Source organism: Colletotrichum fructicola, assembly GCF_000319635.2.
Source record: "Colletotrichum fructicola Nara gc5 chromosome Unknown KSG_Nara_v1_contig02, whole genome shotgun sequence".
Lineage (NCBI taxonomy): Eukaryota > Fungi > Ascomycota > Sordariomycetes > Glomerellales > Glomerellaceae > Colletotrichum > Colletotrichum fructicola.
In genome coordinates, this window is record NW_027094052.1 from 318,917 (window position 1) to 345,218 (window position 26,302).

Here is a 26,302-nt window from a genome sequence, read left to right on the forward strand (position 1 = left end):
GGCGGGATATCTATGAGCGCCCTGGCAAGGGAATACCCGAGGCCTTCAGGACCTGCTTTAATATCTTCAAACGTACGCGATTCAGTGTAGGCTCGGTATCGCAAAAGGCGAGATCGACCAGATATATGTAGTCGACGTAGCAAGAACCGATTAAGCGAACAGCCTTCGGTAGTTGTATTGCATGTGAAGGAGAGACTATTGCGGAGGAAGAAGACGGAAGAAAACCAACGCATGAAATACAGAGTTGTAGTCCCATTTTAGAGATGTGGTAATATTCTGATATGAATTCCCGGAGGTAAGGGTCACTACTAAACTATTTCTTGGTCATTGGATTCAGTCTTGTCCGGTGCCGTGTCGGCCCCACTCGGCCCCGACCCTATTTGGCTACGGGCCGAGCCCCGCAAACGACTGGGCCGATAACACTGTGAAATGGAACTACCATAACGCGCGCAAGACATGGTACGTCATTGAGACTGTAAGCAGAACAGCTTCTGGTGCTCCGGAGCGACTCTGCCTTGGTACAAGTCAAAATCACTATTCTCTCTGTGCCTGCATCGTGCTCACATCAGCGTAATAAGCGCGGTTCTGCGCGGTGCCAACCGAAGTCTCTCATGCGGCACGATTATGTGCGCCTCCAGGCGGCAAACTGCGAAAGAAAAGTTAGAAGGGAAAAAGGATTCATCCTCTATCACAGAACACTGCCTCCTGGAATCTGCAACTTCATTTGACATGGTCCGTTAGTAGCTTGGCATTTGGTCATTCCAGAGATGACATGCCGCTAGCCAAGTGGCTCATATTTCCCCAAAGAGGAAATAAGGTGTACACATTCGCTGAAAAATGAAGATTGCGGAGCAGGCGCCGATGCATCCGCCAATCAGTCTCCCAAGTTGCCTTCCATTTTCATGCCTATGATCAGCCACGACTCCCCAAGTGATTTCTGTTTTTGGCTCATATACATCTCGCGGCTAGGCAGACCTGTTCAGCTGTGACGACATGCAGTCTTGTTCAGCCCAAGTAAGAAACGGGAGAAAATAGTATCAAGTAGATATATATGTGACAATGATACGCACCCAGCTTTTTTTGGTGAACTCGACACCGCATTACCACTTCATCTTCATTAACCGCCCATCAACCTTACAATGTTTCCGGAAAACGCCCTTTTCACTATGCTTTTGGCCGTAGCAGCTCCTGCCTCAGCCTCTGCATTGAATCACGCCCGAAGCGAATCAGTCGAATGGGGATCTTGTCCGGACTGGCTGCCGAGCCAGAATAGCAAAGCTCCCGTTCAATGCGGAAATTTGACTGTCCCATTGGACTACTCCAGCTCCAATTCAAGCGAAACCTTTCAGCTCGAATTGCTCAAAGTCCCTGCCATCAAGGGGCCCTCGAAGGGGAGCATCCTGTTCAATTTTGGTGGACCTGGAGTTACCGCACGAGAACGCCTAGCTTCGCGGAGCTATCTTCTCCAAGCGTAAGGAATCGAGAGCCAACTTATTGATCTGATTATTGACGACTTCCAAGGACCACTGGAGGAAATCATGATCTCATTGCCTGGGACCCAAGGTAAGAAACGTCCGCACCCATGTCTCTTATTGTTCTTGTTGGCAATCAATTTCAAGTACCTGTGACTAAAGTCGCACATTAGAGGCGTCGGAAATACCACGACATTTTCGTGTTATCCGGATGGTGATACAAGGCTCATTGTCAATGTGGCGCCCGGTCCCATTGGAAATAACTCAGACCCAGCGATGATTGGAATGCATTGGGCGTATGCCGGGCTCGAGGCAAACACGTGTGCTCTTGATCCCGCAACGAGCGAAATCGGGAGCCGTATTTCAACAGCGTATACCGCTAGAGATGCGATGCAAATTGTGGACGCTCTTGATGATGACGGAATGCTGAGATATTGGGGTAGGATACTTCCATTTACAAGACTTGATGTCGCAAAGACTGTCGTCGGAGCTAACATTACGGCAATAGGAACTTCTTACGGGACAATTCTGGGCGCAACCGTGGCTGCTATGTTCCCTGAACGAATGGACAAAGTTGTCCTTGATGGAGTCGTGAACCCACACGAATGGTACTACGGCCTGTATGTCATTTTCTCGATTCCAAGATTACGATACGATACTGATACACTTTTATCAGGAATTCTGAATGGGCCATGGATGCCGATCCCAGTCTCGACGCCATATTTCAGACCTGTCTCAATTCTGGAGATAGCTGCCCATTTTCTGGTGGCAATCATACAGTGGAAAGCCTTCGTGATGAATTCTTTTCGGTCATGGAAGAGGCAAGGCTGCGCCCCATCCTCGCGGGTTCATATGTCATCGACAGAACAAGGATAGTCACGGCAGTTCGACCACAGCTCAACGACCCGACGACCTGGCCTTTGCTCACAGTTTGGCTCAATGATTTGTTTACAAGAAACGAAACCGGCATCACGCTTGGATACTCCCAGCTTTCTGGTGGTGAGACTGATGGCACCGGCGAGGATGCTGGTGGTGGCGGGGATGACTCCGCAACCGGCATCCAATGCGCCGACGCTGGATTTCGCACCGATGACTTGGAAGTCTTCCAACCAGGAATCGATGAGATCACGAATGCCAGCCGCACGACTGGAATTTTCCTCATCAAAAGCCAAATGAAGTGTGCTCAGTGGAAAATCAAGCCCAAGGAAAGATACGAGGGGGGCTTCAATAACATCAAAACTAAGAACCCAATACTCGTCTTCACCCACTCTTTAGATGGGTCAACCTCACACCTGTCGGCAGAAAATGTTACTGCAAGCTTTGACGGTAGCGTTCTGTTGAAATCCAACGGCTATGGGGTAAGTTTTCATCCCCGTTGACTCATGATCTTACTTTAGTCACAGGAGAGAATCGCTGATGTGTTTTGAACAGCATGGTTGGAGAGCTCAGCCGTCAGTTTGCACTGCAAAGGCCATGCAGAAGTACTTCGATCAGGGAGAACTTCCGGACCCTGACACCGTATGCGATGTCGACGTTACACCGTTCAAAAACGTCACAGATGTGATGGTGTCGTGGAACCAGTTGCTGCCCCAGATTGGTTTCGAATCGGAGTAAGAAACAAATAGAATTGATCTAGTCTTCATGGCACCGTACGCTTTTCAAGCTCAACTCCACAAGTCTTTTGTAGCTAGACGATTTGTTATTTGAGTTCGTGCATCTCTTAAAATACAAAAGTCGTTTTGTTGGCTTCCTGGCAATTAAGCTTGACAGTTCGTAAGCTAATGGCTTTTAAGTCTTGCGGGTAAGAAACGCACACCACAAGAAATCAAGGATCTATCCATCTTCCGCTTTGATCTCGCCTCTTAATTAATAATCTTCTGGTCTTTGATGTTGAAGTTTGCCAAAGCAACCAACCACACATGTTTGCGACAGAAAACACTCCAGAGTGACCTCCAGGTCTACATCTTGTACACACCACAGCGAGAATAATTCATTGACAAATTCTGTCGTAGATTGAACTTTTACCTGGTGGATATTCAAACTCTTCAGGGCTAGACTAAACTTGCAGCTGCCAACAATGCATGCAATTGGTTTCTATGACACAAAGGCGTATGGTTTGTCGAAACAAGCGTCCCAGTTTGTAAGATCGCCATCCCAAAAGTTTCGTATCACCCCCTTCGCATGCATTGGTAACGGTGTACCAACATCTTTGCTCTGCTCCAGGAAAAGTTCACCAACCAATCCTCGCTTATCCACTCGGGCTCCAGCCTCGACTCCAGCCACAATCAATGGCCACTGGACCGACTTCTGAAGCACTGGATGCTTTTTTCCTTCTTCCAAAAAGGAGTATAGACGGTCGCTATGAGCTCTCAAGCGACTTGACGACTGCAAGACTAAGATACTCTTCAGGGCTGACAGGCAGAAGACTGCCACTGCAGATTGAAACATGAGCCCAATCAGCTCATTGTGTTCATGCTGCGCATAGAATCCCTCCCACGTTCGGGCGTCAAAGGCTTCGATATTCTTCACGATGTTATCTGCGATAGACCTCGCAGTATCCTTGCTCATGAAGCCGTTGGAGACACCATCCCGAACGTGGTTAATGCGAATGATTTCCTCGAACAGGGCCATCGGGCAGGGCATATTGGGATGTAGACCGAGTGGATACAGCTCATCGGTAAGCATAAGTAGCCCTTCGTGCGACGCTATTCTGACGTGATCGTGGGACGGGCTGGTAGTGTTTGCGAAAGTGGCAGTTCTATAAGACTCGTGAGCTCATGCTTTCCAATGGCAGAATACTGCGGTTTGATCAATCACATACATCAGAAAGGATAGAAGGATTCCCTTGAGCATTGGAACCTCTCTCATCCACCCTATGGCACCCCCACGGCAAGCAAGCATTGCCAGGAGGCCGTTGACATGGTATCTCCAGTTTGGCGAAAGGCACGACTGAATCTGTGGGGCAAATCACTTAGCACAAGTGGCGGAGAAACACATGGCCAAATGTGACGTACTTCTGACTGGAGCAGGAGAATAACACCTGTCAGTACAACATCGCTGCTCTGAGTCTTTTCATTGGCGATATCTTCGTTTAGAGCACGAATTGCAAGCCCTCGATGGTGGTGCAAACGGGCTTGTGCATGTTTGAGGGAGGGACAGTCGGGTTTCCACTGTGTTTGTACACACATCTTATGTTGGAAGACGATGGAAACCATATTGTGCGCAATGGCCTTTGGTAGGAAACGGACAATGTTGATGGGTATCGCGTCTACAAAGACGTTCGCTATGCCATCCCTGTGACCAGCCGCAGTGTGAGGGTAGAAAACGGCGTTGTCTAAGTTTCATATTAGTTTCGTCTTGAGAGATCAACCCAATTTGAATGCATTGTCAATTCGACTCTTAGGGGACCGCCGTTGGAGACTCACAGTACTGTACAGCATCATACACGTCACAAACATCCGTTCTCAACGGAGCATGGAAAATACATTCGATACCGTTGAAAATATCCGTTCCGACTTCAAAATGCTTGTGTTTGGGCTGCTTGGCCGGCCTCGGGGTCTTCGGTTTGGTTGTTGGTTTGATGCTGACGGCGGTACTCTTCTTGCGCCGTGTACGACAAGTTACCTTGCCAGGAGCGAGCCAAGTCAGCGGTTTCTTGTCATCGTACCCTGGACACACGATGCCCGCAACCCGGCACTTGTTGCACACAGGCCGTGTTGCATCACAGACTAATCGTCGACGAAGGCATTCCCAGCAACGGCGTCGCTCTGGGGCCTCCGGTGACGATGAAGAGTCAGGCGAGCTTGACATGGTTATTGGAGATGTCATTGCTAGTGTTTGGGTAAACGTCGAGCTGATCAGAGCTTCGTTGGCGCGAGCCGGTGCGCGGGTTGGGCCGTAAAGCTGCAAGTAACCTCCGATGTGGGTGACAGGTGGCGGACAGACGTTTCCAGATCGAGCAAGACGAAGTAAACGGAACAGGGAAGGGCGGTATTGAGTGTGGAGGGCTCGGGATCAGGTCCGCTTCGGCTTGGGGATTCTTATACAGCCTTTACTCCACGACTGCTGGATGCCTTGTTGGCCGCAAAGATGCCAGCCTCCAAGTCCCTGTGTACTTATTTTCCCCTAATCGGGCTAGAACAAACTGTATGTCTTGCTTGGGTGACCTTCTGTACTCCGCCCCAGGTGCAGGATGGGTAACCGCCGATCCATCTCCAATCAGCCCTAGGAAATGCAGCCACGGCGGGGACGGCATCATGTTGGGGGCCATTGTCTCGAGGAACATCAAATCAGAAAGGCCGACGGAGATGGCCCCAGTATGCTCAGCCGATGACTTCACTGCCCTGGCAAAGCCTTGACATCGGCCCGCTGCGAGGGGACAGGGTTGATTGGCCTTGTTTGTCGGAGAACTCATACTTCCCGGAGGATGGTATCCTGGCATCGTGTTTTTTGTGCCAATTCCACTCACATACAAATCCAAAGCCACAAACTGGTATCTCAGGGCTGCTATTGGATACGATCAAGCAAAGACCAGACACAGCTGAAGAAGATTCGACTGCAGAAATCCTCCAAGCGATGAGGCACAGGCAGAAGTGCATTCGACTTCATAAAAACAGGTTTTCACTGCAATTCTCTCTCACCAGTACGCCGCAATGCATGGTGCTCCGCGGGCGCCCGTGGATGGTAATTAGCCTGGTAGACTGGAAGTATGCCACGTCTCAGCTGCCTGCACTATCCTCCCTAAGGCATTGCCGACCCCTAAAGGTGACATGAGCACCGCAATTGGGTCTACATCCGACGCATTCCGGATGCATCAGTGGCTCCGGGACAACGGTTTATCGCTCCCACGCCGTAATCCAACGTCAATTCGCGACGGCTATCTCAATAAGTATGCACGTGGAAGGGATGACGGGTGGTTCCCGCTGGAAGCCATGCCCTTCTAGAGCGACCGCATCCCTGTACGCCCACGGCGCAGCCACAGCTTGAGGAGAAGACAAGGACACGCCAGCGGCGCCCAGAAATGATCGGCAAGGCGATGCTTGCGAGAGACAGGCCAAAAGGCCTCGGCATGGAGCTGAGCTGCCCTAGCTACAGAAAGTCATCCGATCAGAACAACCGATTCCGCCTGATTAGGTGTACGCCTCAACATGTTTGATGGTTCGAGATGCATCATTTCGTTTACTAGTGCCGTCTTAATGTGATCTCTCAGCCCTACGACGCCCAAACACGCCATTTGGTTGGTTCGAAATGCGAGTTTTCTCGTCGACGTACCCCTAACCGCCGGTCTCAGGCTGATGCAAAATTAGGCTGCCACTTAATAAATGTAAAATATGATCTGCTGGATCATGTCTCTAACTTCTCGGGGGTGGGCGGGTTTGATTTACGGAAGCGACTCCGAAATCATTAGCAAGACATGCAATGGAATCAACTGCGACCGTCTACTGTTCACTCTCCTGACCTTGACAAAAGCTTTGATGTGTTCGGCCTCCAGCGTGGGTTACTGTCGCCAGGCTAGCTAGCTACTCTGCCATATGTCATTGTGTTTGGTTACTCGTGACGCGTCCTCCTATTCATAAGCTCTTTCGCTTTACTTGTAGATGAATCCCAAGCACATTTGGATATGGTAGGTTTACACGGCTATCACTCATTTGATGCGGGGTAACTAGGTGGATTCCGAGATAACGGGCAGGCTTCGGCGACACCATCCGTCGGGGGTTCAAAAGAGTCGGAGTGGGGTCCGATTTCCCGGTATAAACGCCGGTTACTGGAATTGCTTAAAACCTTCTTAAAAGGTACATTGACAATTCATCGTGGCTTCAGAGTTCCTCGATTCAACTGTAGTAGAGCGTCATTTCGTATGCTGCAACCAATCACAGCCAGGTTATCGACAGCCTGAACAGTCACAGCCATGCGATCTACACGCACCATCACAGTGGTCGGATGTCACGCTGAGGGAGAGGTTGGCGACGTCATTACTGGCGGAGTTTTGGATGTGCCAGCGCCAACCATGTGGCACAAACTTCAACACTTTTTGACGCATAAGGACGACCTTCGACAACTGCTTCTGAACGAGCCCCGGGGACGGTCACCGAAAAATACGAACTTGATCCTGCCGCCATGCAACCCAGAAGCCGCTGCGGGATTCTTGATTATGGAGAGTGAGGAGTATGCGCCAATGTCCGGTTCAAACACAATCTGCACCGCGACCGTTCTATTGGAAACAGGGATGATCCCCATGCAGGAGCCGCTGACCAAATTCTCCCTCGACACGGCGGCAGGGCTGGTCGGTGTCACCGCGGAGTGCCGAGACGGCAAATGCAAGAATGTGGCGTTTGACAATGTTCCCGCGTTCGTCGACAAGCTCGACCTGCGCGTTGAAATCCCCGGAATCGGGACTGTTTCCGCGGACATCGCGTGGGGCGGCATGTGGTATGCCATCGTTGACGCCGCGTCAATTGGCCTTAGTATCGAGCCCAAGCAGGCAGCGAAGCTTGTTGAGCTTGGCGAAAGGATCAAGCAGACCATTCGTTCTATTTATACTCCTCGTCACCCTGAAAACCCGGAAATCGCTGGAGTGTCGGTCCTTTCATTCACCGAACCTCTGCAAGACGGCGTCGGTGGGAAGGTTGCCAAGAACACTGTCGTTGTCTCGCCTGGCCGACTGGATCGAAGCCCTTGCGGAACAGGCACCTGCGCCCGCATGGCATTGCTTCATGCTAAGGGGCAACTTGCCGTCGGTGAGGACTTCAAGCATACTAGTGTCATTGACACGGCTTTTGAGTGCCGTATTAAGGAAACCGTCAAGGTTGGCGATCGAGATGCTATTATTCCAACTGTCAAGGGAAGAGCTTGGATTACGAGCTACAAGCAGGTTGTGTTGGATCCCGAGGACCCTTTTCCTACTGGCTACAGGGTTGGAGACCAGTGGCATGTATACGATGCGGCTCTGTGATCGAGCGAAAGAATTTTCATAGCATATCGAGACGCCTTGTCTCACCCTGCTTGCGTGTTCACCGACTTTGCTAGCTATGGAGCGTTCCACATTGAAAGCCTTACTGTGCCTGTACGACGCGACTCGCATGCTTTGGCTTGAACTTTGCTTTTCCCGGCTCGCAGCCTGATTTTGCAAATTTTGTAGATTCATTTTTTCACTAGTCTTCTGACTCGATTCCGCGTGTGGTAGACTGGAGTCGCTTTAGCAATGTGCCACTTATATGACAAATTCTGAGGCGACGCCACTGTCTGATAAGCTACAGCAGGCGAGTCCGGCGAGAACGCTCCAAAACCAGGAGGCGTGAAACCTGCATTGCAAGGTTTCTACCATAATCGAGCAGATAGCCGGCCGTTCTATTTGAAGCCTTTGGAAGAGCCGCATCTTCGGTTCTTAAGTAATACATTTGGCACTAGGCCTTGTTGGTTGTGCAGATTCCGAGCCGAATAGCATCGTGCTTCACCAACCGAGCCGAAATGTTTAGTGCCAAGTCCGGGGTAGATCTTCACTCAACCCCACCGGGGAACGGGATTTGCCCGTGTTCACCTCCATTTTCCGACGAACACTCCATCAAGTGGCAGCGGCTCATCAAATTGAAAAGAGACTGGATCCGCTTTGTTCAATATGTTGAATAACGATCATATGCTTCTTTCCCTCACAGCGAGCGAAGAGTGTGCGACAACCAGCATCCTGCAGTTGCGACGGTTAATCGCAGTCGTAACGAGTTGCAGGCCGACATTTGAGATTTCTTAGTTGGAAATTAGCCCAATTGACGACTCAAAGATACTCGATCGATCATCCCAGAAACCAATAACTACCAGAACGTCAGCATGGCCACATCAGCTTCGATTCCAGAAGATGCCAAAATCGATAGTCGCGTCGAGCATCTCGAAGACCTCAATCCGGATCCCAAAGACAACCATACCCACGTCGATGGCAATGCCCTGCTTGTAAACAAGGATGGCGAAGTTCGGCGGATTCCTGTGCCTTCTTCGGACCCGAACGATCCTTTGAATTTCAGAAAATGGGAGAAGTACGGCCTGGTGTTCTGCTGTTGTTGGTTCTCCAGTATGGGCCTGTCGATTGCAAGCGGACTCGGTGCCATCCTGAGTGTCTTCTTCCAGATGTACACCCCCCAAGGATACTCATCAGACGAGATTGTTCTTCTTATTACGATCCCAACTCTATGCATAGGCCTTGGTAAGTTGTCTCGATTATTCTTCAAAAGGTCCAGTGCCATTATGCAAGGGACAGTCATATATCTGACATCAAATCACAGGAAACTACATCATTCTTCCCCTTTCGTTAGCCTACGGCAGACGCCCCGTCTTCCTTGGCTTCATGATCATCCTTCTGATTGCCACCATTGCAGCTGCTCTGCAGAATAGTTACAACGGACATCTCGCCTCACGCATCGTCCAGGGCCTAGCCACTGGTGCCTCGGAATCCCTCCTCCCACTCATGCTCACCGAAGTCACGTTTCTCCACGAACGTTCACGGATCTTCGGGCTATACTGGATGGCGCAGAATGCAATCTCATCAACTATCAACCTTGCGTCGTCATACATCAATCACGACCTGGGTTGGCGATGGTATTATTGGGTATTCGTCATCACTGTGGCTGTTGGTCTGGTGATTGCGTTCTTCTTCGCCTTTGAGACCCAGTTTACTCGGCCGCCCGAGTCTCTGGATGGTCAACTTGTCATTACGGACGAGTTTGGTGTCACCCGTGTCATCCCTGACTCGGAAGCGCAAGCATATCTCGAGGAGATGAGTCGCTCTGGACTTACGGCTCCGGGAGCTGGGAACGCCGCCGGTGCCATTGAGCGCAAGACCTATGTTCAGCGAATCAGACCTTGGTCTACACCCCATCCACAACCTCTTCAAGTCATGTTGCTGAGCTGGAAGCATATGGCCGAGTCGATGTCCTCCCCTGGAATCATCTACGCCGTTCTCACATCCTCCATCGCTTTAGGCTGCGGTGTGGGTATGAGTCTCACTTACAATACTGTGCTGATGGACAACTACCACTGGCAAGCGGCTGACATCGGCCTGATCAATGTCGGTGGCGTTATTGGCGCTGTGCTCGGTATGCTTTTCTGCACATTCATTGGCAACCCATTCGTGATGTGGCTTGCCCGCCGTAACCGAGGCGTGCACATTCCGGAGCATCATTTGGTCACAATGGTACCACCTGCCATTGTTGGCGTCGGTATGCTGTTGCTGTATGGTTACAATGCTCATGGAGGGACGACCTGGTGGGGACCTTACATGGGCTGGACCATCTTTCAGTACTCATTCACAGCGATTATCATCATCTCCACGACGTTTGCTTCCGAGGCAGCTCCCAAACATCCCGGGCCTGCGTTGGTCGTAGTTGTCGGTACGAAGAATGTGGTGTCATTCGGCGTGACTTATGGGTTGACGCCAATGGTCGAGAGGTTCGGGTACCAGACTGCATTCGGCGTCCTCGCTGGGATCTTTGGTGTGATCTTCCTTCTTGGAATCCCCGTGTACATAATTAACCCCAAGTGGCGTGCTTACATGTCTGAGAGGGAGAGTAGACAGGGTCGCGTCGGAGCGCCTTGAATCAGGCGTAGTTCTGTGTACTTAGGACGCCCGCAGAGTTGCCTCAATACCCATCGGCGAATACATTTGGAGTATTGGTGATACATCTGAGGTTTGATTAACAGACCATGTACTTCATGGCTGTATGATTTCTTGTCTATAGTCGATGTTCTGGAACCTTGATCGTTTTCGTAGGAGCTTAGTTGGCATGGGAGGGAAAAAGGGAAAAGTCCCTGCGTCCGGGCGTGGCACCAATACATAGTTCTGGAGCACACTATCGTTTTTACTGCACAGTTTGTCTCCGTTTTCTTCCTGAATACGTTCGGATTATATGAAATGATGAGGACCCCCTATCCTGACGCGATCAGCTACTTCACCAGAGATCCAGTACAAGTTTGCTTCCACGACATCTTGACACGCAAGTCATGATTGTGGTTCCTTCAGCTCTTTCAGCAGGTGTGAGGACTGCGTCCCTGTGTTCGGGCAGCCCATCTAAGACCCTGACCTCACAAGTTCCGCACAAGCCCTTGTTACAGGTGGACATTACTCCAGCTCCTGCATCATTGATGACATCTAGGATTGACTTATCCTCAGGAACTCGCAGGACCTTGCCGCTCCGGCCGAGGACAACATCAAACGCTGTGTTTTCTGTGCCAGAGTCCGAAGACATCGCAAACCGTTCCAGTCGCAAAACACCTGATGATGCATCTTTCAGGCTCTTTTCAACGTCTTCAAGAAGGGCCTCAGGGCCGCAACAGTAAACCCGAAGGCCTTCCGTATCTAGGGATCGAATGCAACTGCTAACATCGAAGCGGTGTCCCTGATGTTCATCATTTACCCATGTGAGGCAGCGATTCGCATGCTCTTCGGTAATCCCTGCCAAAAACGCCATTGAATCGCGCTTGCGGCCGAGATAGATGATCGTGTAATCTTCCCCTCTGGCTTTTGCTTCTGCTGCCATTGGCTTGATAGGGGTGATCCCAATGCCTCCAGCAACGAACACAGTTCTTCGTGAACCTGGTTCGAAGGAAAAGTTGTTCCTTGGTCCACGAACAGTGAGCTCAAGATTATGTTTCACACTGTCATGTATGAAGTGAGAAGCTCCGGTATCGTTCGTCTTCAACACAGCAAATGCCAGACTGTCTCGGTCATCTGGGCTTGAGCAGATGGAGTATTGTCGAAAGCCAAATGGGCCTGCTTTGACGTCAATGTGGGCTCCAGGCGCCCAACGCGGTGTCACAGAACCAGCAATGGGTCGCAGTGTTATCTGCATCACGTCTGTTGCGACCTGACATATTTCGCTGACGGTCATCTTCTGGTCGTGTGGCCTGGCTGCCATCTTTGTTGCCGAATTGCTCTGAACACGACTGCCAATGTCATGGTGAGTTGGAGGGTCCCAAGAGATCCGAACGGCTTCTGGGCCACGCCCTTCATGGACTTCGCTGTATTTGATCTCTTCGTACGGTGTCTCTAGTTTAAGCTGAGGAAGTCGCTCTCTGAGGACCTTGAGCTCCGTCCTTAGGAGGAGACGTGCAAAGGGGGCTCCTAAGCAAGCGTGGACGCCACGCCCAAAGCCGAGATGCTGCGTCTTGGAGTGTCTATCGATGTCGATTTCATCCGGATTCTCGAACTTGGTACTGTCGCGACTGCCAGAGTTGTATGCCACAAAAAGCTTATCCCCTGGCTGTAGGGTCATAGCCCCGAATTTCGTTTCCGTTGTGACTAGCCGTGGCATCCCTGTTATGGCCGACTCATAGCGAAGAAGTTCCTCAATGGCGGCTGATCTTGTCGCGTCGCTTTCTGATACTCGCTCCCACAAGCCGTGATGGAGCAGGTGTGCCATCCCCATGGAAAGAACATTGGTCGTAGTCTCATGACCGGCAAGAAGAAGGCCTGGAATCATGCTGAGGTGCTCGAAGTCGGTCAATTCCACTATTCCAGCATCTCTTTCGTTCCAGATATGGCTGATTAGATCATCTCTTCTATCATTCCGTCTATCCTCGATGACACCGGCGATGTATGTGTGCAAGTCCAAGACATCTTGAACTCTTTGCTGAATGCTGAGTTCCTCTTCAGACTTGGTGATGCCGCCGAAGAGCGCAAGGCAACGTCCGATCCACTCCCATCTGGCTGGGTCCAGTCCTGCAACTACCACAATACATCTCAATGGTACAGGAAGTGCAAATTGACTCTTGATCTCGACTGAGCCCGAACCAACGAATTTGTCGATCTGGTCATGGGCAGCCGCGCGGAGCATCGGCTCGAATCGTTCCAGTCTACGTGGCACAAAGAAGGATGCGACGCTCTTTCTCAGCCGATCGTGGTCAGGGTTATCGTGTGCTAACAATGTGCCCTTGTCTGGTACTTTGTTGGCAAACAGATCCCGGACCATTGGCGGGAACTCTGGCACCGTCGGCCGAGAGCTGAAAAGTTCGGGTCTGTCGAGGACTGAGACGATATCATCGTATCGAGAAACAACGTAGCCACCGAGTTTCTCGCTGAATTGAAACCCTTCACTGTCTCGCGAAGAGGCTAGGTCAACGAAGAGTCGACGCGAGTCGCTGAAGGGACAAGCCATCGTATGCGGGTGATTGGCTCAAAGACAGTTGCACTCCGAAGGGTTGCCAATGCCAATGTGATTGGTCTCTTTTTAGTGGATTCGATCCCGTATAATTGCCAGAGCTACCGTTGATGTCGTTTTTAGAATGGATAGGGTAGCCAGGCGTTTGTCGGGTCGGTATGTATGTCTGTGTTTATGTGCTTGCATAGCAGCCCGTGCCGAACCGAAGTGGGCCCTATTCGGGGCCGAAAACTAGTATCCCGAACCTCGGCCCCCACCGAACCGACCGGCGTTTTGAGCCGGCCAGACAGCCATGCGAAATTTGGTTGATACTCTCCTTTAAGCCTCATTGGGACGGTCGTACTGGATTACAGCATCCCCGCTGATCAACTTGACCGGCTTCACGGGGCCGCTTCTCGGGGCCCGGGGAGTTGACACGAAAGGATTGCGGGATGTGAGTTCCCGACAGGGGTCAGACGTGATCTCAAGATGGCCAGGAATTGATCATTGTCGTTGTATGCGCGCCGTCTTGACGCGGCTCAAATTTGGATGTTGTGAACACATGGCGAGCTCTATGCGAGTTGAAGTTGTCTTTGGGGCCAAAGTTTCCAAGAAGAAATTTTTGAGAATTATGAGTGATGTCCGATTAGATGTCCTGTGTTCTGCTTTGGGGGGCTTGGGGATCGCGATCTCGTGTGGACAGTGGGTATCAGTCGCGCCGCTACCGGCGGTGGGGGTCCGATACTGGCCTCCGCGGATGGAATTCGATGTCCATCTAGTTATATAAAAGGTCCAAAACATTTCAGTTCAAGATATCACTGCAGACTTTCGGTTCGGATGGAGGAGCCGTGCCTCGGATTCTCTTTCGGCATCTAACCTTGTCTGCCGAACCGACCTGCAGGGGGCTTGCGTGGCTGCTTCAACTCTGTAGGCGTTCAAGTTGATTGGTGTCAATTATTTTCCAGGGGCAGATCCATCTTGCAAGAAAGCCTGAGTGAGTGGCTTCATTGTCACGGGATCAATTTGACGATCGGAGTAACTGCCTTCGACTTCGAATAGGGATACAGTGTCTTGGTGCTGAGCAGTAGTTGATCAGTCTCCCCACAGCAAACACGATGCTGTTTTTAGATGCTTTACCTGCCATACGCAATTGAAGCCTAATCCCATTGGTGGTTCATCACTACGATTATCTTTTGAGGCAGGAGGCGGATCTTCGTCTTGATTTGGAATAAATGCATGCGCAGACCAGGTCCATCTGCAGGCGCCGTGAGGCAGACATTGCATACTGCAGTAAAACGCAAATCACCCGCGGCTCATCATTGCTTGAGAAATACTTTCCGTTCATAAATCTTATGTACTCATTTCCATTACATCATTAGGTGCTGTACCAGTATCCTCCGTCGAGGTTTGAATTACTTGAGGCAGGTCCTTGACTTCCGGGCAGCCCCATGCGTGTGCTGGAAGGCACAGAAGCTCCCTTGGCAGTCCTGGGACCGGTACCAACTTTAAAGCCGACAGTCTTGACTCCAAATGGGCACATTTTGCAGATGTCAGTACGATCATGGGCACATAGCCGGCATCGCACATAAAACTTGGTGACCGTCGGAACCCATCGAGAAATTCAGGGTCTGTGACCCCAAGATCTTCCAACATCTCGACGAATGTATCCATGTGGTTGTCGTGGTCGTAGACCTCTGGGTCTAATGCCATGTTCAACCATATCTTGCAGGATTCGAAGCGACAGCGGAGGATGAATCGGAGGGTCTTGGTCAAGTTCTCAGTCGTCGGGGACTCTCTCCCAGGCGGGGACAGCGGACGAGCCTCAAAATCTTCCATTAGCAGCTCCCACTGTTCCAGCAACCGTCTAATTTGGCTTTGCTCGATTAACAATTCTGGGGGCGGGGCCCCATTCGTTTCTGGGCGGATGCGATGCGGATCACCTCGTCTCACGAGTCGAAGCGTCCGGCTGAAAACATCATCGATCATGGCCTGGGCATCGGCGAAGTTGAAGAATCCATCAGGCATAGGGTGCTCTAGGCCATCTAGGTCCGGGAAATCTGAAGAGTCATCTGCCCATATGAAAGAGGTGGCAGCGACTCTTCGGAACAGAGGCAAAAGATACTGCTTTGTCCAGGCGTATTCGAATGTGGTGTGCTTGAGAAGGGCAAACCCGTGCTTGCAGTGCTGAATGACCATCTTGCGATTCTCCTGCAAGACGTCGATGCAGATAAAGAGGATGCACACAAGCAGTACCACTGGATGTGTTTCTGGTGACTTCAGCTTCCTAATGTCGTTGATCGCGGCATTGTAATGATGAAGTGCAAACTCTTGATCCTGGATTCGGACCAGTGGTCCACAGGTGCCGCCGTGTAGTTGCTCGGTGAGAGTGCTGATGGCTAGGACGGCGTGTCGAGCAGCAGGCTCGTAGCTAGTAAATTGCATGACGAGTTTCGACATGAAAAGGGGGTCTACCGCGCCTGACAGTTGCGGGCCAGCCTCTTGACAGAAGTACTGCAAAGCTCGGCTCTCTCCAGCGGTCCTTATCCCTGGAAATCCTTCTGGCCGATACAAGCGAAGAGCCGAGTTTGTATGTCTTGCTGACATGCTGCCGGTGGGCAAGTAGCCGTCGCAGTGGCGGCCGGTGGCCATACAGCGGTTGCATGCCGGCTTCGTCTCGTCGCACTTGACTTTGCGAATTCTAGCGACCGTTAGACCGGAGCCCCTTATGAGTGTCTCGCATCGTCATGAAGAAGGCATCTCGTTGTGATAGCAGACGGCGGCCGCCCAGGCACACTCACTTGCAGGTGATGCATCCCGTTCTGGTTTTCCGGCTGCCTTTCCGAGCCATCGCTTGTGGCCGCCCCGGTGTGTGGAGGCAGCGTAAACCCACAAGTCAGCCTCCAATGTTTAGGTTTTGCCGAGAGATTGTTCGTCAGAGTAAGCCACCTGCGCGTCTGACACCTCCTAAGGGGGCAATGGAGGCACAACCTAGCTGCAGTGTGGTGAGAGACATTGAGAGCCAGAGCTTCGAAGCGGAGAAGAAGAAAAGCCAGGACGGGCTGGTGGGCTTTCTCCCGCAACCCCTGTCAGGAGCCACTGCGGGACTACCGGGGTCTAGTCCGAACTAGCCAATGTGAGCATGAGCCTTTGTTGCAACCACTATCCTCAAGGTGGTCAAGGTTGTGATAGGCTGAGCTGGTGAACGGCAGAGATAGTCCCAATAAAGAGCAGGCATGCCGACTGTTGGTTGATCACTCGGCCGAGATGGTTCTGCATGGGATTATCAGCGAGAAGTTGCTCCTGCGTTCCACGGTTTCTTAGTTGAGAAGTTGAACAGTGAGAGAAGCCTTAAACCATGAATCATGTTCGAGAGACGTATGAAACGTTTTCGAATGTATTCAAGCACAGCGCATGACTGCTTGGGGAACCTGATTTCTTATGTTTCGCGGGGGTTGGGGATCATTCGGCGCAACACGTCCGTCAGTCCGCCAGGTAGCAGCATTTCGATATCTACCATACTTTCGGCAAATGTTGACGAAACAAATCGAGGCTGATTTATTATAGAATTACCTCTGCGGAAATAGTCCGTCACTAAGCCAGCACGGCCAGAAGTCAAGAGTTCCGCAAGTCAACGAGCGTTCGTCCACCTCTTAAGAGCCAAATAACGTTAGTCAATTTATTCACTTCCACAATAACCAGATTATTTGGCTCCAAAATCGACCCCCTCCCTCGTCGCGTATTACACAAGCCGACTTGTCCTAGAATCCAGAAGCCCGGGAACCCCGGTACGTATTTCTTGGTCGAGCTGCTGCTTTTCAAATAATCCTTAAGTTTTCAACCATTGGTGTACTTCAGTTACTATACACAGATATGTGAATTCATGATGTTCAATGCACTCAATCACCTTCTTATCATGATTCTTATCATGAGATCGATGAGTTCCCCTCCTCAGTGGGTGAGTGTTCGTGTGAGTGCCCGTGCTTGGGAAGGGGTCCACGGGTGGGGCATACCTCGTTCGGATGACTAAGCCAACTTTACGCGTTCCGCGCCTGCGACTTCAGCGCGTCACTGCGTGGTGCGGCCAGTCCGTCAGGTCCCTCCTTCCCGAATGGGCACACCATCGACCATTCCCGAACCCACCCACGCCGGCTGCACGATCTAACACCGACCTTACCTGGATCGGCTCGTACCTCGATTGTATCTCAGCGATCTAGGCCTACGCAGCAATGGACGACGACTTCGGGTTTGATTCTGCAGATGAGGCAGACCTCCTCGCCGTTGCTGACGGCGTCCCTCCCAGCGCTAAGCGGGCTCCAGATGACGGAGACGATGCCATCGAAGAGCCTGCCTCCAAGAAGCACCGATCTGGATCACAGACATCAGAGCTTGCCCAGAAAGTTCTGAAGGAGAGGTTCGGTTTGAACGCTTTTCGTCTAGAGCAAGAAGCAGCGATCAGTCGAATTATTGGTGGCGAAAGTGCTGTGGTGGTCTTTCCCACTGGAGGAGGCAAGAGTTTGTGCTATCAGGTACGCTCCTCTATGGCCAGTAGCATATGTTCATGGTCGCTGACGATCAACAGGTCCCAGCTGTCGCTATCAAAGAGCTTGACCGTCAGAAAAACTCCAGAAGCCCTGAGGAGAGTGGAGTTACTGTCGTGATTTCTCCACTGATCGCATTGATGAAAGATCAAGTTGACGCCCTTCGACGACGAGGTATTAGCGCCGCAGTACTTGACTCGACGCAGACTCGTGAAACCTTCGTCGACATTCACCAAAAGCTCTCGTGCGGCAAGCTCGACCTGTTGTATTGTGCTCCGGAGCGTCTGAACAACGAGGGCTTCCTTGCCTCTCTCCAAGCCATCCGCGGCGGCATACGGCTACTCGCCATTGATGAGGCTCATTGTATTTCAGAGGTACGGTCGTCAATCCTGCGTTCATCTTTCTACCGCTCGCGCTAACGAGTACCTGCAGTGGGGACATTCTTTCCGACCAGACTACCTCAAAAGTGAGTTCCTCCCAGATCTGCAACCTGAGCACCCATTTCTTACCAAAGGCTGCAGTTGCTCGGTTCGCCAAGGAAGCCAATGTCGAACGGGTCGTCTGCCTTACTGCGACCGCCACGGCGGCTGTCGCGAAGGATATCCGTGACACGTTCAACATTCCCCCCGAAGGCCTCTTCGTCACAAGCATGTATCGTTCCAAGTTAGTGCCCATCTGGTTTTTATCGCAGAGAACCAAATCTGACACGTCTAGCCTCAATCTTCGTGTTCAAGCTATCAACGAGAAGGATGACCAGGTGAAGATCTGCACCAGCTTTTTAAAGAAACACCCGGGGCCGTCCATCATCTATGTTACAACACACGCAGTAGGTTTGCCGAATTCGCGAACAGGACTGGGCTGATCACATGGGTACTCAAGGGTACAGAAAGCCTTTCCAAGTCGCTGGTTGCCAAGGGCTTCAAGGCGAAGCCGTATCACGCAGGACTGGACAAGGACGTGCGATCCGACATCCAAGACAAATTTCTACGCAGTACCGACATGATTGTGAGTTATGGAAATGAAGGAAGCACGTCCCAGATCAATTTTCTAACCCTGTTTCCTCGCAGATTGTTGGCACGATTGCCTTCGGCATGGGAATCGACAAAGAGAACGTCCGGACTATCATCCACTTTGACCTTCCCAGCAGCATCGAGGCATACAGCCAACAGATTGGAAGGGCCGGCCGAGACGGTAAACCAAGTACGTGCATGTTGTACCTCTCCGACAAGGACTTCTTTCTCAGGAACGTGCTCGTGCACGGAGAACGCCCTTCGAGACTGGCTCTACGTGCGTTATTCGAGGAGATTTGCGATGAGGAGCACTGTCGGCTTTCTCCTGGCGAAACGTTTTCCGTGGGGATTACCATGCAGTCCAAACGAGTTGATATCAAGGTTTGGGCAGTTATTCTATCAAGTAGACAACAGTCACTAATGGCTACCAGGAGACGCAACTGTCCATCATTTACGCCTACCTGGAGCTCAAGTTCGGCCTACTTCGAGCAGGAACGCCACAATACTCCGAATACAAGTATCAGGTGCTGCAGCGACAAGAGTACAACGACGACGATACACCAGCAGCAAAAGCGATACGCCGGGGATCCCGAACTGCGAAAATATGGACATTCATCGAGATTGATGATGTTGCGGATGGCAAGCACCTGTACCGAGGCGACATCACAAGAAAATTGGACCATTGGGCCGAATCCGGGGTCGTCAAGCTCCAAAAGTCTGGCGTCCAGAATGTTTTCCGACTCAAGAAGGCGCTGCCCAAGAGCCAGCCGGAGATCGACGCAATGATCGATAACATCGATCAGGAAATCACCAAGAAGGAAAAGCAAGATCTCCAGCGGGTCCAGGATCTCGTCAACCTGTTGACAGGTACAAAATGCATCACGCGCGCCCTGGCGGCCTACTTTGCCGATACCACTCACGCATCGGTCGAGGAGTGCGGGCACTGCACCTGGTGCGAGACGCACAAGCAGGTGGTCCTGCCTGAGTTCAAGCCGAAGCCGCTTGACAAGGATCTCATGAAGAGCATCGCAAGCGTCTGCAAAGCCCTCTGCAGCGATGAGGCACGCAAGGCGAAGTCAAGCAAGACGCCTTCCGCTACTAAGCAGGCCTTGGCCAACAGTACCGCGAAGAACGATCCTCGATTCATGGCGTGCGTGGCCTTTGGCATCAAGACGCCGCGCATCAGCAGCATGCAACTATGGAAGAACGAAGCTGTCTTTGAGAGAATGAGCGATTGTAATTTTGACGTGAGTTCATAATGCTGGTCACTCGAATGACGGCAACGCTGACAAGGTAGCAGGAACTTGTAGCGGCTTTCGAAAAGATGATCAAATGATTGGTAAACAAGACCTCGACCGGTATGCCGGAATGGGGAGGCGGAAATTGCTTTTGACTCTGTTTTCAGACCGGGATGATGGCTGTAAAACGGTGTTTTGCTCAGGGAAGACGGAACTAATTCGATTACACGGCGCGCTTGCGCGAATTCTGTAGAGGAAACGGATGAGCCGCACCACAGCGACCAGGGCGATTCAGAAAAAAGTAGAGCATTGGCAGGGGCTCACAGCTCAGGTTGCATCCAAGTTGAAGAGTTGATGACGATCGTTGCCAATTGAGTTGAGCAATGTTCAGAGCGAAGAGTTCCAATTATCTGTATTGAAATGTGGAACTAACGAGTTGCAGAAGCTCCTCACAACACAGTTGATTGAGTCTGAAGACCAAAAGGCAAAGTTTCTTATCGCGCAAATAACTGAGCCGTCGGAACACGAAACAACACACGATAAGGCGAGGACCCTTGCATTCCGTTCCGAGACGCTAATTTCGCCCCGGAGGCGGCGAGTCGGGTGCCCCCTTGCCTTTTTCAGCCAGCTGCCGCTGCGTCTGCCCCCTTTGACCTTTCCGTTTCCGGCAGGAAGGCAGACGACAAAAATATTTCCTCCCCGTCCGCCGCCGCCCCCTTCTCTCCCGCAGCCGTCGCGAAAAAAGACCGCCCCGATTCCCCAATGTTCACCGTCCGGCAGGCCGCCGGCAAAGGCCTCGGCGTCTTCGCCGCAAAGCCCATCCCCCGCGGCCAGCGGGTCCTCGCAGACCGGGCCCTGCTCACCCTCCTCCCCTCCGAGACCAGCGCCAACATCCTCCGGCAGGCGCACGCGCTCCCGACGGCCGGCCAGAAGTCGCTACTGTCGCTGTCGCTCAACCCCGGCAAGGCCGGCGTGCTGAGCTGGGCGGAGTCGCTGTGGCAGAGCAAGACCAGCCCCGGGCGGACGGTGCTCAACCACACCATCCTCAACATCTTCCGCAACAACAACTTCAACATCGGCGACGAGACGCAGGCGCTCTTCCCGCAGGTCGCGCGGCTGAATCACTCGTGCGTGCCGAACGCGCAGGGCAATTTCAACAAGAAGCTGGATGCCTTCACGGTCCATGCGACGCGGGACATTAAGCCGGAGGAGGAGATCACTATCTCTTATCTGGATGAGCACCTTGGCCTGCGGCAGGCGAGGCAGGACCACCTTCAAGATGGCTACGGGTTTCTTTGTGACTGTTCGGCGTGCGATCCCAAGACGTCGGAGGCTGGCGAGGCGAGACGCGCGGAGATTGCGGCCAAGTTGCAGCAGTTTGCGGAGGCTGCGTCGGAGGACCCGAGGGCTGAGTTTGAGTTGATGCTGGCGTTGGTGAAGGCGTACGATATGGAGGGCATTCGGGGCCGGGAGGCTGCAACAATGCACATTGCCGCTGCGCGTATGGCGTCCAAGCTGGGGGAAGCAGCGCAAACGCGTGATCTGGCGTTGAAGGGGTTGCAGCTTGAGGAGGAGGCTGTCGGGAAGGACAGTCAGTTTTACATTTCAACGAAGAAGGACGTCCAGGGACTAGGTGTTAATGTCGATGCTTGATCGGCTTAGTCTGTATTAGATGGTGTATAGAGTTAGAGAGCGACATCAATAATACCCCCATTTCCACAACCTTGACCTCATTGTGAGATCTACCTCACTCGCCGTATCAACAATACAATTGTCGCTTCCATTCTGGCCCGAGATGGACTCATGGGACAACCAGCTAGCGCACTTCAACCCCATCCCTTGGTGCGCCAAAGTTCTGTTTGCCCCAGCCCTCATCGTCAGAGCCCTCATCAGCCGAGCCTACGCCCACAAAGGATACGCCTTTGAATTCTTCGCCGTCACCATGGACTCGGCGGCAACATTTCCCACTTCATCGCCTTCGTGCACCCGCCCAGTGCACAAGCTGACGCGGCAGACACCGCCTACGATGCGCTCAACGGAAACCTTGACAAGCAGTCCCTGGATTCGCGCTTCACCACCAGAGTCTCGTTCCTGCTTACCTTGGGCCACGGACTGACGTTGTTCCGCGAGGACTTCTGCCACGGCGGCGCGATGGCGACCATCCTTGGCGATTGCAACGGAGCGCTGGCGCTGGCGACCAGGATGTAAGGCCTCATGAAGCCGCTCACGCACGTCATCCGCTCGAGTCGAAGAAGCATGCTGATTTTCCGCGCTCTCACTTGCTTGGGCTTGGCGGATTCACAAGCACGTCCAGCGCGAAGTATGCAAAGGTCTGCGCATTCTTCAATCTTTCAACGCTAGGGAGCTTTTCACAGCTACGTTGTTTCGCAGTTAGCATGGGATCAGGCTTTATCATTTTTGCGTTCTTCGGCAGCTTCATCTCAAGAGAGGAACTTACTCTGCAACTGTATACGCGTGGTCAGCGCAACGATTGGGGTTGCCAACTATAGCATCAAGATGCTGCATCTCATGAAGCAGTGTGAAGCCAGCTGATGTTTGCAGGTCGCCTTCTTTCCAATCCCGCCAGTTGACAAGCATCTGCGAGTGGCTGACCTGGCGGAAAAAGGGGGGGCAGAGACGCAGCACGTTGTTGTCGTAAACCTCGCCGGCATTGAGCATGCCTGCGACCGGCTCTGTCCCTGCATACGGGTTCGGTTCGCACACGGGATGCTCCGAATTGGGGCAGGAAAACACCAGTCTTGATTTGTCCGGGCCGCCTTCGTCTTCAGACTTGACTGTGCCTGATTCGGGTGCGCGCAGTCCCGAAATCACGGCTTCGTAGTTGTTTGCTTTGATGGATGCGAGGGTGTTTTCATTAGTGTTGTTGTCTAAATTACGTATGGAATTAGTTCCATTCCAGTTGGAGCGGATTGGCGAGATCTTAGGTAGAAAATTAACCTCAGAATGAGACGAAATAAGGAAATAGGTTATGCGACGACTCACCACCGAACCAGCGCCGGTACGCCACCCCCGACGTCCCCACATCCTCCAAGGCCGTCATGGCAGCCTTGGCTAGAATTTTGGCGTACTCTACTGCAGGCTCGATTTGGTCGATTTGTTCCTGAGTGCACGACGACTCGGTTCCGTATCCTTTCATAACCCAGCTCGTCAAGGCGCGTTCATGAATGCGTGCGGAATGACCCATGCCGGGAATGCCTGGGACTGCGAAGACATGCCCAACATTCAAGATTGAGAGAACGAATAGCGTTGCCGCTTGTACTGAAGGAGTCATGATGGATAGGTAAAGACTGTGATGTTTGTGATTACTGATGTCCGAAGATGTTAGGGTCTGGCAAGGGATACAGGAGATTCAACCCATTTCTTATACCGTACGCCCCCTGAACGAGTCCAAAAGAACTACACATCTGTGCGAGTAAGCCACGGAGAAGCACACATCACGATCGAGATATCTCGCGCGAATTCAGCACATTCAGCACTAGGATCTGAAGGCATATTAATTTATTTGTCCACGTTACGGACTTGCCATGAAGAAGCATGACTCTTCTCATTTTCTTCTGACACACTCGTTATAAATACTGTTCAGTGATCCTTTGCTCTCCCACCGGCCTGGCGGAGCTCCGCATTTTGACCCTCGTCTGGAACGGACCGTCGCCGGCAAGCGGGTTACTCCTCGACCAGGGCTCCGGCTCGGTCTCGCGTTAGACATTCCTTATCCGGACATACGTACCCGAGAATTTCACCCACGTATAACCACGGATAAGCCCATAGCTCCTATAAATAGGTGTGGTGGTATCCGAATTGTTCGTCTTCCTCGCATGGCCGCGGTGCGCTGGGCGATATCGGAGTTTTCCGAGCCAAGGGCGGCACCCTCGCATCAACGCCAGGGTAGTGTCGAGGGTATTGCGAGTCATGATGAACCCTTTTTCCGGTAGGGCGTCTCATGGAATGGATATAAAGTCCGAAAGCTCTCCAAGATGTGATTGCGTCCACTTCCCGCATTGATACGTCCTGATCTAGAAAGTTGCTCGAGGGTTTTCTTGAAGTATGGGCTGCGAGCCACGAGCACTGAACCATGGGCTAGTTTTCGGAAGTCGAAGTCGTTGACAAGGCTCTTCGCGGGTCCGGTTTGATGAGAAGCCTTCAATGCCATATTCACTTCCCCAGCTGCACTGGAGAAGTTGTCAACCATTCGTACTAAGCAATCTCCCAGGAGAGAGTCTGTGTCGTAGGTGAAGTCTGTGCTCCAGCAGCATGAATCGTCCAAGTTCTAAGAAGACTTCAGCAATGGGGCAACGGCGAAATTGGCGACATTGGCGAACGTGACATGATTGCGTGATAGGAACGGTCCGTGCAAAGTCGGAGGTGAACTACATGGTTTTATAAGAAAGTGGAGGCATTCGGATCTCACTTCAAGGGGAAGTTCTGAGTTGTTTGTGTAAACTCATGGAATGATTCATTCTGTAATAGTGAAGACGTAGCACTCTATCGCAACAACGGTGTCTCCTCGTCAGTGCCAGTCCTGGCCTCCCCGCTGCTCTCCTCATTATCGTGCTCTCCAGTCAACCAATTCTTTAGATGCTCACGAATCTCACTATCACGGTAGATCCACGCAACACAGATTCCTGCGCCGGGGCCGAGGGGAACAGCCGCGGCAACAGCCACCAAGGCAACCTTCCACCCACCCTCGACGAGCAGCCAGTACAGCACCGTAAACCCGATGAACGTGACGTCAATCTCGATGAACTTGACGGTGGCGCGCGTCATCTCCTTGCGGTCGTCCCGCTGGAACAGGCTCCAGATGAGGAAGACGTGCGAGACGACGGAGCACACCATGGGCACGAGGTAGACGAGCAGCAGCGAGACGGTGTGCGACTCGAGGTGGAAGCTGCGGCGCTGGCGCTTCTGCAAACGCAGCACGCCCCAGCGGACAGCCTGCCGGACGAGCGAGACCCACACGGGGAAGAAGAGCCAGACGGCGATGGTGGCGGGCGAGTTGTAGATGAGCATCAGGATGGAGGGCAGGACGAAGCCCCAGGCGACGCTGACGGGGATGGCGACGATCTCGGCGTCGACGCTGAGGTGGCGCGAGTGCTTGCCGAAGTCTGGGTCCTTGGACTCGGCGCTCTCGACGACCTGCTTGCCGGCCTTCTTCCGCGCGAGGTAGATGGAGCGCGAGCGGTGGAAGAAGGCGGGGACCATGACGAGCTCCCAGACGACGGCGCCGCCGATGAGGTTGAAGACCAGCCAGGGCCCCGTGGGGTTCGCGATGAGGACGTTGGGGGCATTGCAGATGCGGGCGGCCTCGACGGTGGTGACGGTCATGAGGCCGGCGATGAAGGAGAGGACGGCGGACATGCTGGCGAAGGTGCGGGCCGAGTCAAGGGCGTTCTGGAAGAAGCTGATGGCGAAGCAGACCGGGGTGCCGAAGACGGGGACCTTGCTGATGCTGGGGAGGCGCGCGCGGGAGTCGCATTGCGAGTAGAGCAGGGCGATGTTGACGTCGGAGTGGATGAAGAGCGCGGCAAAGGTCGCGATGGCGAGGAGGACGGGGATGACGAGCAGGACGCGGTAGGAGAAGACGTGGATCGGCACCGGCCAGCGCGTTGGGGGCCAGGATGCCATTTTGGTAGTGGTCTCTGGGCTTCGGGGGCTACAAATGAGCTCACAGGTTCTTGGTGAGATGCAGTGGCGAGAGATGAAGCTTGGTGTTTCGTTCGCGAGATGATCCGGTCAGCTCACTCACTGGGTGAGGTACCTTAGAGCTAAGGTAAGCTCAGCTCATTTCATTTCAGCTCGTGACAACACGGCGCACGTGCCGCCTGACGCGGTTCCTTATGGGGGTTTGGGGTTCTGCAGGAGCTGTCCGCAATTAGCGCCGCAGCATCACTTGCAGCGAGCCGAGAC

General features: G+C 52.5%; 10 protein-coding genes across 10 annotated transcripts; 5 read left to right on the plus strand and 5 right to left on the minus strand.

Annotated features, from left to right (window-relative positions):
- Positions 1-1,166: 1,166 nt before the first annotated feature.
- Positions 1,167-3,086, plus strand: tap-2 (Tripeptidyl aminopeptidase; the record flags this gene model as incomplete). The annotated part of the gene is made up of 6 exons (XM_032031635.1): positions 1,167-1,471; positions 1,522-1,563; positions 1,646-1,911; positions 1,981-2,092; positions 2,149-2,830; positions 2,904-3,086. The coding sequence occupies 6 exons, from the start codon at positions 1,167-1,169 to the stop codon at positions 3,084-3,086; spliced, it is 1,590 nt and encodes a 529-aa protein (XP_031888804.1).
- A 480-nt stretch (positions 3,087-3,566) lies between these two features.
- CGGC5_v002763 (uncharacterized protein) lies at positions 3,567-5,282 on the minus strand (the record flags this gene model as incomplete). Its single annotated transcript, XM_032031636.2, has 4 exons — positions 3,567-4,230; positions 4,294-4,427; positions 4,487-4,806; positions 4,898-5,282. The coding sequence occupies 4 exons, from the start codon at positions 5,280-5,282 to the stop codon at positions 3,567-3,569; spliced, it is 1,503 nt and encodes a 500-aa protein (XP_031888805.2).
- A 2,098-nt stretch (positions 5,283-7,380) lies between these two features.
- CGGC5_v002764 (4-hydroxyproline 2-epimerase 1) lies at positions 7,381-8,424 on the plus strand (the record flags this gene model as incomplete). The annotated part of the gene is made up of 1 exon (XM_032031637.1): positions 7,381-8,424. The coding sequence occupies one exon, from the start codon at positions 7,381-7,383 to the stop codon at positions 8,422-8,424; it is 1,044 nt and encodes a 347-aa protein (XP_031888806.1).
- Positions 8,425-9,293: 869 nt separating this feature from the next.
- Positions 9,294-11,052, plus strand: CGGC5_v002765 (putative MFS-type transporter; the record flags this gene model as incomplete). The annotated part of the gene is made up of 2 exons (XM_032031638.1): positions 9,294-9,663; positions 9,743-11,052. The coding sequence occupies 2 exons, from the start codon at positions 9,294-9,296 to the stop codon at positions 11,050-11,052; spliced, it is 1,680 nt and encodes a 559-aa protein (XP_031888799.1).
- Positions 11,053-11,404: 352 nt separating this feature from the next.
- On the minus strand, positions 11,405-13,609 carry yeaX-0 (Carnitine monooxygenase reductase subunit; the record flags this gene model as incomplete). Its single annotated transcript, XM_032031639.1, has 1 exon — positions 11,405-13,609. The coding sequence occupies one exon, from the start codon at positions 13,607-13,609 to the stop codon at positions 11,405-11,407; it is 2,205 nt and encodes a 734-aa protein (XP_031889018.1).
- Positions 13,610-14,941: 1,332 nt separating this feature from the next.
- On the minus strand, positions 14,942-16,439 carry atnN-13 (Aspercryptin biosynthesis cluster-specific transcription regulator atnN; the record flags this gene model as incomplete). Its single annotated transcript, XM_066151033.1, has 3 exons — positions 14,942-16,130; positions 16,194-16,289; positions 16,390-16,439. 3 exons carry the CDS (start codon positions 16,437-16,439, stop codon positions 14,942-14,944), a joined length of 1,335 nt encoding a protein of 444 aa, XP_066009546.1.
- A 1,378-nt stretch (positions 16,440-17,817) lies between these two features.
- On the plus strand, positions 17,818-20,475 carry recQ (ATP-dependent DNA helicase RecQ; the record flags this gene model as incomplete). Its single annotated transcript, XM_032031641.1, has 9 exons — positions 17,818-18,117; positions 18,171-18,503; positions 18,562-18,595; positions 18,651-18,792; positions 18,844-18,955; positions 19,009-19,134; positions 19,197-19,520; positions 19,571-20,386; positions 20,440-20,475. The coding sequence occupies 9 exons, from the start codon at positions 17,818-17,820 to the stop codon at positions 20,473-20,475; spliced, it is 2,223 nt and encodes a 740-aa protein (XP_031888802.1).
- A 664-nt stretch (positions 20,476-21,139) lies between these two features.
- On the plus strand, positions 21,140-22,585 carry set5-3 (SET domain-containing protein 5; the record flags this gene model as incomplete). The annotated part of the gene is made up of 2 exons (XM_032031642.1): positions 21,140-21,968; positions 22,392-22,585. 2 exons carry the CDS (start codon positions 21,140-21,142, stop codon positions 22,583-22,585), a joined length of 1,023 nt encoding a protein of 340 aa, XP_031888807.1.
- Positions 22,586-22,652: 67 nt separating this feature from the next.
- CGGC5_v002770 (uncharacterized protein) lies at positions 22,653-23,669 on the minus strand (the record flags this gene model as incomplete). Its single annotated transcript, XM_032031643.1, has 3 exons — positions 22,653-22,752; positions 22,836-23,265; positions 23,381-23,669. The coding sequence occupies 3 exons, from the start codon at positions 23,667-23,669 to the stop codon at positions 22,653-22,655; spliced, it is 819 nt and encodes a 272-aa protein (XP_031888808.1).
- A 1,211-nt stretch (positions 23,670-24,880) lies between these two features.
- Positions 24,881-26,020, minus strand: CGGC5_v002771 (uncharacterized protein; the record flags this gene model as incomplete). The annotated part of the gene is made up of 1 exon (XM_032031646.1): positions 24,881-26,020. The coding sequence occupies one exon, from the start codon at positions 26,018-26,020 to the stop codon at positions 24,881-24,883; it is 1,140 nt and encodes a 379-aa protein (XP_031888955.1).
- Positions 26,021-26,302: the final 282 nt, after the last annotated feature.